Source organism: Musca autumnalis, unplaced genomic scaffold (genome assembly GCF_047663935.1).
Source record: "Musca autumnalis isolate F117 unplaced genomic scaffold, ASM4766393v1 scaffold_2, whole genome shotgun sequence".
NCBI classification, from domain to species: Eukaryota; Metazoa; Arthropoda; class Insecta; order Diptera; family Muscidae; genus Musca; species Musca autumnalis.
Window position 1 is genome coordinate 212,753,223 of NW_027411755.1, and position 11,875 is coordinate 212,765,097.

General features: G+C 35.7%; 1 protein-coding gene across 30 annotated transcripts in view; it reads left to right on the plus strand.

Moving 5' to 3' along the window:
- The window catches only part of bru1 (bruno 1), a 703,720-nt gene extending 697,945 nt beyond the window's left edge, over positions 1-5,775 (plus strand). For all 30 annotated transcript variants that reach the window (XM_073970790.1, XM_073970786.1, XM_073970797.1 and 27 more), the window contains one exon: positions 5,254-5,775. In XM_073970790.1, coding sequence (XP_073826891.1) covers positions 5,254-5,525 — 272 coding nt within the window. In that variant the 3' untranslated portion in view covers positions 5,526-5,775. The remainder of the gene's footprint in view (positions 1-5,253) is intronic.
- Positions 5,776-11,875: the final 6,100 nt, after the last annotated feature.

Consider the following 11,875-nt stretch of genomic DNA (forward strand, 5'->3'; position numbering starts at 1 on the left):
AGTAAGAAACCAAATTAAAATTCACTTCATTTTATTATTTGCCAAGGATTCTCAATGATTGATTTTTAATCCGTACACATATCGACGACATTTGCCGATAATGAGGATGAAGGCAAGTTTTTCATATATCGTCTCCTAGTGTATGTGTGAGAATCGTGTGTGTGGCTACAAGACTTAAAACTTCATTTAAGGGTTTGTCTTATAATTTGCCATAATTTTCCATTTCCTTTAGATGATAACCAAATTTAAAGCTCTTGAGGACAATCAACTTTAGGCTGTGATAACTTTTTGTTTGGTAAATTTATTATAAAAGGATTAAATATCCATATCTATAGGTAAATATTTTGCATAATGAATAAAGGAATAAGTAGTACACAAACAAAATACTTGTGGCTATTGTCTATGGCATAATGAAAAATCTCCTGTCACATTTGTTGACAAATTATTAACGAGATTAGAATACTTGTGGTTTAAGTTGGCACCAGACATGCCAAGCTAGTTCGACTTGGTTGGGTTTGACAGTTTCTCTTGTTTGCCAGGTAAATAGATTTGTTAAAGTTCTTTGTTAAACATAAATTTAGATTTTGTGGAAATTTAATAGAATTTTTAAATATATCAGATGATGAATGTGGAAAATTAATAAAAGATAAACGATGTATAAATAATAATATAAATTGTATTTTATGTTCATTAAATTAAGGTGTCTGGATGGATATTCTTTTTAAAGAGGAAATTTTAATTTGAATTAAGGGCAAATTAAAGGCAACTAAATAATTTTTGATATGATTTAATTTTGTTTTTTTTTCTCTTTCGAAATGAGCTAAGTGACCAGAAGTTAATTGTAAATGAAACAAATATTTCTAAAAAAAGTTCCACCCTATACATATCATTTAAAACTGTGTCCTGCAACTGGATACCATTGCAAACATACTGCCTTTCATACCTACTTTGAATGTTATCACATGTGTAGTTATTTATTTAAACTATTAAATTATCAATACCATTCAAGCGCCGATTTAAACCTCCAAAAAATGTTAAGCAAATATATATTTGAACGTGTATTAAATATAAATAATAAAATAGTTTATACACAACTAAAATGCCATAACATTTACTCTATACAAAACAAACAAACAAAATAACCAAAAATCGATGAAAAAATTTTAGCTAATTTACACAACAGATTTGATCCAATGTCCATATAAATTCGTTAAACATGTTAACATGTCAGGCAAACAAAAACCACAAATTGAACCAAATCTGCAATTGTGGTTTCAAATTGATCCCCATATGTTTGTTCAAAATGTCAATGAGAAATAGAATGAAAACTAACCGAAAAAAAATTCACACACCTATACATACAGACAAAACTACAAATCATGACAGATTGAAAGTGAAAAATGTTCAATTTGATTAGAGAGAATATTGACAGTGAAAAAAACGAAGTAAAAAAATGAAACGCAAAACATGAAAGTAAAACAAATGAATAACATTTCCAAAATGAATGACCGACTGTTGTGTTTTTGAGGGTAGACAGCACAAAAAAAAACCAATAAAAATCAATATTTGTTTAACCAACTAAAGACAAATGAGGCCAAACAATTGTGTAAAATTTCAATTGTTGTGTTCACCAATATGGTTTTGGATCATGGGTTTTAGTTGATTTCGACGGTAGTGAGGATGAGGATGCGTATGAGGGACATTAGCAATGATACGCCAAATAGCTGAAACGTGTCAACAAATTGCCGAAAGTAGAACACACGGCAGATATTGGATAGTTATTAATCAAATTATTTGCCGCCGACAATTGAGCGGGGAAAGTATAGGATATGAAAATGTCAGAGTACCTATGATCCCTGTATTAATGAACGAATATATAATACGATGTTCACTCATGAAAAAAACCGAAAAAACTCACACATACTCATACATACAAAACTACAAATCATGACAGATTGCAAGTGAAAAATGTTCAATTTGATTAGAGAGAATATTGACAGTGAAAAAAAACGAAGTAAAAAAATGAAACGGAAAACATGAAAGTAAAACAAAAGAATAACGGCATTTAAAATAAGGTGTAAATCTATAGGCTTGAAGTCCGAAAAATAGAAAAACCATCATTCAGTCATACATATACATAACTACATATAAATAAAAGGAGGGTTATTTTAGCCACGGTGGAAAATGTGATGTGGTCTGTTGTCTGGCATGGGTATCGAGCCCAGATATTCAGTTAAAGTCGAACGGATGGACAAAAACAACCATAAAATGGTTAAGGTTCGGTCGTAGATTGTAAATAATGCAATTGGGCTGAATCTGAGGAAAACTGAGGAACCGTATCCACGATTTCGATTTCGTTCTCGAAATTGGTGGAATAAAAATTGAAAACGGATACCCCAAATGCCTACAAGAGGTCATAAAATGTATCTAAAAATGTCTTCAACCGGGCGGTACCTTAATATGGCAGCTATATCAAAGTGCAGACCTAATACGGTGCGCCTTAACTAACTTTAAATGAAAGGTGCTTACACCTTCGCAGTTTTTGTGGATTCTGAAACTACAATGTTCATAGATGAAAAAAATCAAAAAATAAAAAAAAAATTGCAGGAGGGATTTTCAAATAAATTGCGCTCATAGTTCACATTTTTAGGGCTTTTTCAGTTTTTCGCGATTTTGCTTGGAAACCGGAAGCCCTATCGAAATGAGATTAGAGAAAATATTATAGCAGTGAAAATTCTCTAAATTCTTAATTTGACCTTAATGGTATTTTCGTAGGTTTTACCATTTTTGAGATATAGAAGTTCAAATTGGGACAATGCACTGACATCATCGCCTCCTTATAAAACAATGTCATACAGGGTGCACCTTAACTAACTTTAAATGAAAACCGCTTACACCTGGGAAATTTCAGCGGATTCTGAATCAACAATGTTCATAGATGAAAAAAATCTAAAAACAAGAAAACATTTTTAAATAAATCACGGTCAAACTTCACATTTTTAGGTTTATTTTAGGTTTTCAAAACATTAGGCCGACTATTTGATGCCTGAAATAAATCTCGCGATCTCTGCAACATTTTGGTTTCAACAAGACGACGCTACTTCCCCAAATGACATCAATCAATGGATTTATTAAGAGAACACTTTGATAAGCAGGCAATTCACCAAGATCGTGTGATAGTACACCGTTAGACTGTGGGGATATGTAACGTCTAAATTTTATGCGGATTCAGGCTTAGGGGCAAAACATTAGACGTGTCATTATTCAGTTACCAGTCGAAATGATTGAAAGATTCAGCGAAAATTGGATTCTACCGACAGACAGACAGGGACAACATTTTATGGACATAAACTTAAAAGAATAAATGCCAGAGAATATCCTTTAAGCTGATAATAAACATTTCCAATTCCAGTAGAATTTTCTGTGTTTTTATACCCTCAGCCTTTAGGCTAAAGGGGGTATTTACACTTTGATACGACCAAAAATGGGGTCTAACCAAGTATGTTTGTACGATATCCATTTCAGACAATTTTGAGTAGATCTAGCAATGTCCGTCCGTCTGTCTGGCTGACTGACTGGTGCACACGATAACTCTCGAAAGGATCAATCGATTCGGTTAAAATTTGGGTATCGAAATATTTTGTCCAGATTTGATTTAAGTTCGAAGATGGGCCATATAGGTCCACTCCTTCAGGTACCTCCCCCACAAATGTTCAAAAATAGCCGCAAAACTTGTGCGCACAATAACTCTTGAAGGGAGTAACCGAATTATACCAAACTTTGCATATGGTAATACTACCTCTAGGCATACATCAGGCTCGAATATGGATTATATCGGTCCACTCCTTCAGGTACAAAATTTGAAATAAGTGCAGTTTAGTGACACCTCACGAATCGTTATGAAATTTTTTGTAACAGGATGTTCGTGCGGCCCCCGTTAAGTCATTGTAATTTGTTTCGAGGGCAAGTCCATAGTTCCCGAGATAAGGGCGCATAACCTCAAAAAAACGCTGCATTATGTCGCGAGTTCAAATAAACGGTGGCCAAATGTAAAAGGAAATGGCGTTGTCAGATGAATTTTGGTATAAATACTTATAGTTCACCGACAATGTCGAGAGCAAAAAATTGGGAAGGTCGGTCCACGTTTTGGGATAGTCCCCATGCAACGGTACTTCTTAATGTTTCGGTATTTTGAATATTTTAGCTAAACTTATCAACCAAATTGGTTAAATTTTGAGATACGGGGTTTTCTCTTTACAAAACACTTTTCCGATAAAAATTATGGACATAGGTCCACGTTTTGATATAGACCCCATATAACGGTAACTCCCGATTTTCGAAATCTTGAAGATTTTACATATTTTTCAGTCCCAAATACGCCGAAATTTTGCATTGAGGGTTTCCAATGGACCAAAAAACTTTTCTGATAAAAATTATGTATATAGGTTCACGTTTTGATATAGCTCCAATAGAACGGTATCGCCCGATACCAGCCAGCGTAATGTCGCCGAACATGTCTGAGGTCCTATGGCATATCCGTTGCTCACAAATCACTTATTCCGTATCCAATGTTAGAACTCTTCACATGATCTAGTTAATGTCAGCTCCCTAAGTCTGAAGACACTAGGGCTGGCTCGACGAAGCTCATCATTTTCATTTGTTAGTAACGTCGCTTCTGTTGAGAATTTTGGTCTCACTTCGGGTGTTCGATCGGCTGGTATATAGCGAGACGCTGCATTTGAGATGATGTCCGGAACATCCTTACCTACGCGAACACAGAAGGGTTGGGCTGTGAACTCTCTGAACCTAAGCCAATTAGCTTTCCCATGGTTGATGAATGTTCGGCATTCAATCGGACGGTCAACTAATAGAGAAGATTCTAACCGAAAAGCAACGATGGGTTATATGTATCGAACTAATTCTGGTAGGAGCATTCAAAAAGACCTACATGGTCAGAAACGTAGAGCTATTAATCTGCGCAGCCTGCTCTCTACACTTCTGGTCATAACCTAGAAACGAATGTCACAGTCGGATATGACATTCCAAATGCTGGCAAAAGTTGGACCTTTAACCTGAAGTACAGCCATTAATGTATATGTATATAATGTACGGAATGTATATTTAAAGCAACTCTCGTTTTTCTACTTTTAACGATTATCTACGTTTATCTAATCTTATTACCTAAATTTTCATTTATTATCTATATTTAAATATTCACTGACGCCTTCTTTTCCCATTTTAATTTCATTTCAGGTCCTGAAGGCTGTAATCTGTTCATATATCATTTGCCGCAGGAATTCACTGACACAGACCTGGCATCGACTTTTCTGCCCTTTGGAAATGTCATCTCCGCCAAAGTTTTCATCGACAAGCAGACAAACTTATCCAAGTGCTTTGGTTTTGTATCATTTGACAATCCCGAATCGGCGCAGGTAGCCATACGAGCAATGAATGGATTTCAAGTGGGTACCAAGCGCTTAAAAGTTCAATTGAAAAAGCCCAAAGATGCTTCGAAACCCTATTAAGAAAATAAAATAAAAAAAAAAACCGAAAATAAAAGTAAAATGGCCAAAAGAAGAAGAGAAGCATTACCGTGCACACAAAAGAAGATGTAGGAGAAGAAAATTTCCGTAAAAAAATCTGCTGCAAAAAAATACATTAAAGGCGGACAAAAGAATAAAATTAATGGGTGGAATGAATGGAGTTAATAAGGTGGTTATTTTAGGCCATTTAACTGACCAACCAAGAGAAACAAATCTTAGAAAACAACAAAAATTCTGAAATCTTCTGCTACAAGGATTTAAAAGGAGGTAATTTGTGTGCCATTTTCTTTCAACATTTTCCTCAAGTTGTGCTGGTGGCCAACACGATTTTGAAAAAAAAGACAATTATATTTTTGGGTTCTTCCTTAAGTAAACACACACACATACATATATGTCTACTTTTATATAAAACAAAAAAGAAGAACCTTTTATTTTTGTATAACGTTCTGAATTGAATATTTTTATGTTTTATGAATTTGAAGTTTACTGAATATTCTTCTAGTATGTAGTAGTTTTTTGTAACTAGTAGAGCTTTTAAAGCTTTTATTTGTTTCATATATAGTAGTATATAGCAATCTCTTTCTCATTTTTATTAAAGCTTCAAAAGCCTTAAAACATCATTTACACAACAAAACATAATTACACGAATATCAATCACAAAGAGCAAGTCTTAGATTAAGTTTTACGTTTGATTGTTAATTAATTTGAATTTTTTTACCTGGATCAAAGTGTTACATAGCAATTTTTGTAGTTATTTTAAGTTAAACCAACAACAACTTTATTATTTTTTAATTTTGTTTTTATGGAGCACAAAGAGAAAAAAAAAAACAAAAGAACAACAAACTTTTGAAATCTTATGTTGGAATTTTCGTTAAGTGTAACTAGAGAATTGTGTTATATCTGTACACTGTATGAAACTGTTATACATCACATGTTCTCACGAAAAAAAAAAAACTAAAAATACACTAAAAGTGTATTAAATTCAAAATTTAAATATTCTTTGTAAAATGATATATTTGAAATCTTATTGAAATTGTAAAAGTGAATTTTCATCTATGTTTGAAAAAATTTTTTTAAAATTTCTCACAAATCTACATTTAATGTTTGCCATAAGTGTTTCTCTTTTTTCTTCTCTATATATCTTTAAGTTTAAGTCAAATGAATTGAATGAATGTTGAATTGTCAAAAACCCAAATTGTTTTCTTAAAGCAGAACGACCACTAATGAATTCTTGAATTTAATATTCATCTAAAACACAATTTTTGGTATTTCTGTCACTTTATGAGTATACAAAATTGTTTCATAACTTGCTTGTTTATTTTTTTGTTAATACTTCTTTATCTTTTATATAAACAAAATCTTGCTAAGTCACTTTTTGATGTTGTTTTATTTAATCTTCAAAGAAATATATTTTTTATATAATTGTTTAATGCTTTTTCTTCTGGATTTTGTTATTTATATACAAGAAAAAAACAAACAACCAAACAAAGAACACCTACAAACACTAGAAACTGAATTACTCACACAAATACACCGTACATAAATAGTTTTCTTTCTTAATTGTATTGTTCATATCTATCTATCTAAATATCGTTATATATATTTACTTTTTGCTGAAATATTTAAATAAAGCTTTGTTTTTTGTTCTTCATCTATATAAAAAAATCTGTTTTATTTTTTTATTGCTAAGTGGCCTTTTATTTATATCAACTGCTAATATACGCTTTGCAAATAAAAAACATAATTATTTGTTGTAATTTGTTTTATCTGGAAAGACACTTCAACTCAGTTTACATGTTTAAGGAGTGTAAAAAATCCTACCTTCTATCTTCAGCAATTGAGGGGCATACCTATTTAAATAGATCAAAAAAATCTCGTTGAAAGAAACGGATTGAACCCAATTCGTTTCAAATAATCTGTAGTCGATTTTTCATTCGTAGTTCTTGTTGTAGCCACGCAAATGCGTTCATTCGTGTATTGTTTTCTGTTATTTGGTTCTGGATCCTCCGGACACAGGTGAGTGGGTTTAGCTGGGCAGTTAAACACATGCAGTGTATCGTGGTCGTTGATCTGATTGATAGCTCAACTTTTTGCACTGTCTATGAAGACGTCCCTACCAAAATGAGAGTGTAACAGTTCGCCAGAAATAACCATCGTTTCATCTCTTCTGACAAATAACGCCACCTGGCAACTCAGAGAGCTGATAATGGAAGTTAACAGGTTGGTCGGTGAGCATATACGGAACAAAGGGCTAAGTCATCTGAAAGGTTGCTACATTGGAACCGGAATAAGTGAATTGTGAGTAGCGATTAAGTCAATCTCGAACACTAGAAAGAAGGAAAAAAGAACCTCAGTAATGTTTGGCGACGTTAAGCTATCTAATCCGGAGAGGTGCGCAAGCTATTTTAATTGTGAAAGGGCGAAGAGAAGTTTAAGATGTAAGAGATCTTTGCATACTGAAGTGGAACCCCCACAATTCACAATGGATGATGCTGCGAATGTCACCATCCAAAGCGTTGGGATCTGATGTTAAAATAACTAGATGAGCCGGGAGTCGAGTATCTCATCAGAGTTCTCAACCTTTCGCCAGTCACCCACATATAGGGTGTTTTTTTAAGCCCAATCGAACTTGAAATTGTAAAAAATAACACAAAAAATTAAATTGTAATCCAAAAATTTTTTTTTTGTTCCAAAGATCAATACGTGACATTAACATTTGAAAATGATTTTGGGCATATGGGCACCGCGGCTGTTCTTGACGAAGTGCATTCTGGACGTCCAATTTTTGGCCACTTTTTCGAGCACTGCTGGCCGTATGTCACGAATAACACGAACAATGCTGGCCTCCAAGGCATCAATTGTTGCTAGTTTATCAGCATAAACCAGTGACTTCACGTAGCCCTACAGGAAATAATCGAGAGGTGTCAAATCGCATGACCTTGGAGGCCAATTGACAGGTCCACTTCTCGAAATCAACTTATCGCCAAATTTCGATTTCAATAAGTCGATGGTTGCGTTCGCCGTATGGCACGTAGCGCCATCCTGTTGAAACCACATATCCTCCGGATCAATGTCATCCATATTTTCAAACAAAAAATCATTGATCATGGTGCGGTAACGATCTCCATTGACCGTAACGCGAGCTCCGGCCTCATTTTTGAAGAAATAAGGTCCGATGATGCCACCAGAGTGAAAACCGCACCATACGGTGCATTTTTCTGGATGTAATGGAGTCTGTAGGGTCCCTTGTGGATTGGTCTCACTCCATATGCGGCAATTTTGCTTATTAACAAACCCGTTAAGCGACTCATCACTGAACACAATTTTGCGATAAAACAACGGGTCATTTGCCACTTGTCATTTGCGAATAGACGACTGATTTTCAAAGTAAATTTGGATAATTTCGTAGCGTTGTTCAAGCGTGAGTCTATTCATGATGATTTGTCAGAGTATACTGAAACAAATAAAAAAAAAGTTTCATCAAAATTTAATTGTTTGTGTTACTTTTTACAATTTAAAGTTCTATCTACCATAAAAAAAAACCCTTTAGTTCACGAAGTCTGGAAAATGAACAGGGTGGTTCCTCTCCAGAAGCCAGGCAAGGATGCCAGCAAAGGGAAATCGTACAGACCAAGCTAACTTTTGATAAACTTAGCAATAGCTCTTGAGGATCTACACCTCTCCAGCGTCTGAAATAGTATACCCAGTTACCGAGCATGGGTTTAGTAAGCAACACAGCGTGACAATAGCGATGCACTCTATCTCCACACAAATTAGTAGAGAATTCAACCAGAGCAAGCCGCGCGATTGGAGAATGCTGGTGGCGCTCGTCTTAGCAAAAGTATTTGTTCCCTTTAGTTCCCGAAGTCTGGAAAATGAACAGGGTGGTTCCTCTCCAGAAGCCAGGCAAGGATGCCAGCAAAGGGAAATCGTACAGACCAAGCTAACTTTTCATAAACTTAGCAATAGCTCTTGAGGATCTACACCTCTCCAGCGTCTGAAATAGTATACCCAGTTACCGAGCATGGGTTTAGTAAGCAACACAGCGTGACAATAGCGATGCACTCTATCTCCACACAAATTAGTAGAGAATTCAACCAGAGCAAGCCGTGCGATTGGAGAATGCTGGTGGCGCTCGTCTTAGCAAAAGTCTTTGTTCCCTTTAGTTCCCGAAGTCTGGAAAATGAACAGGGTGGTTCCTCTCCAGAAGCCAGGCAAGGATGCCAGCAAAGGGAAATCGTACAGACCAAGCTAACTTTTCATAAACTTAGCAATAGCTCTTGAGGATCTACACCTCTCCAGCGTCTGAAATAGTATACCCAGTTACCGAGCATGGGTTTAGTAAGCAACACAGCGTGACAATAGCGATGCACTCTATCTCCACACAAATTAGTAGAGAATTCAACCAGAGCGAGCCGTGCGATTGGAGAGTGCTGGTTGCGCTCGTCTTAGCAAAAGTCTTTGTGCTGTCAAGCAATCCACACCGTTTGAGGATATTAAGCAAACAACCCTCCGACCAAGTTTGAAACGTTGGATAATCAATTATTAGACAGCGGAATTTTATGCAACCCCTATTTTTGGTCCGATTCATGTCAAATTTTGAGACTGGGTATATTTTTGGCTTCTGATTACATTGCAATCGAAACATATGGCATATGCAAAATGCATAAATTTTTGCATATGCAAAATTTATGCATTTTTCATATTTTCTTATGCAACAAATATTTCAATAATAGGTATAAAAATGTTTGTGTGTACAATTTTTCTGTTTAAAATTCTCTTCAGACAAGCCAATAAAATAGAGAAATGTATAACCACAGCAACAACCTTCAAAATACCGAAAATTGGGAGGTATCGGTCTATGGGGGCTATATGAAGGCCTGCACCCAAACTGACAAATTTTAGGTGAAAACTTGTTTACCCCCAGGGAAGACTTAATACCAAATTTCAGCCATTTCGGAGGGATATTGAGGCCACAACCTTCAAAATACCGAAAATCGGGAGGTACCGTTCTATGGGGGCTATATGACGACGTGAACCTATACCGACAAATTTCAGGTGGAAAGTTTTATACCCACAGCGAAGACAAAATGCCAAATTTCAGTCATTTCGGTGGGATATTGAGGCCACAACCTTCAAAAAACGGAAAATCGGGAGGTACCATTCCATAGGGGCTATATGAAGACGTGGACCTATATCGAGAAATTTCAGGTGGAAAGTTTTATACGTCCAAGGAAGACTTAATACCAATTTTCAGCCATTTCGGAGGAATATTGAGGCCACAACCTTCAAAATACCAGAAATCCGGAGGTACCGTTCTATGGGGGCTATATAAAGGCTTGAACCTATGCCGAGAAATTTCAGGTGGGAAGTTTTTTACCCCCAACGAAAACTAAATACCAAATTGCAGTCATTTCGGTGGAATATTGAGGCCACAACCTTCAAAATTTGGGAGGTACCGTTCTGTGGGGGCTATATGAAGTCGTGAACCTATCCCGACAAATGTCAGGTGGAGTGTTTTAACGCCCAACGAAGACTAAATACCAATTTTTAGTCATTTCATATCGGTAGGTACCGTTCTATGGGGGCTATGTGAAGACGTGGACTTATGCGGACAGATTTCAGTTGTAAAGTTGCATACCCCTAACGAAGACTTAATACTAAATTTCAGCCATTTTAGTGGGATATTTAGACCACAAATCCTTGAATATATTTTTGCATATGGTTTTGCATATGCTCATTTTATGCAGATATGTACAAATATGTCAAAATATGTACGATATGCAGAATATGCAAAATATGCAAAAATTTCTGGGCCTAATTCGTTTTATTTTGCAATAAAACGAGTTTCTGTCTAATCAGATTTTCTCTACGACCATCCTAACCAAATATGCATTTGCATAGGATTCCGCAGTCTATCAATTATATATGTATATGGACGCCAGCGTACATAGAATTCAGGAGCAAGAATTCCAAGCCCGTATATTGAAGTGGGAAGTTCCCTAGGGTGATATTTGCGGAACTATTTAACATCTACCTTTCCTGTATTCCAACTTTGTTGAAACCGTAACTATGGCGATGATTGTGAGATCTTGGCACGTTTCCTGATGTCTTCGTGCAAGGCTGAACTCCCATTTGACCGATCTTACAACCTTTTTCCACGCGAAGAAAATGAAAATATCCGCCAGACGAGCACAGAGTTGAATGTCACGGTCAATGGTAGTAGAATTCCGACCACTAACTACCCCAAGATTCTAAGGGTCACATTCGGCAGCACACAGCTATTTGCGACAAGCTTAGATATAGGAACAACGTCCTCAAGTCCCTAGCCG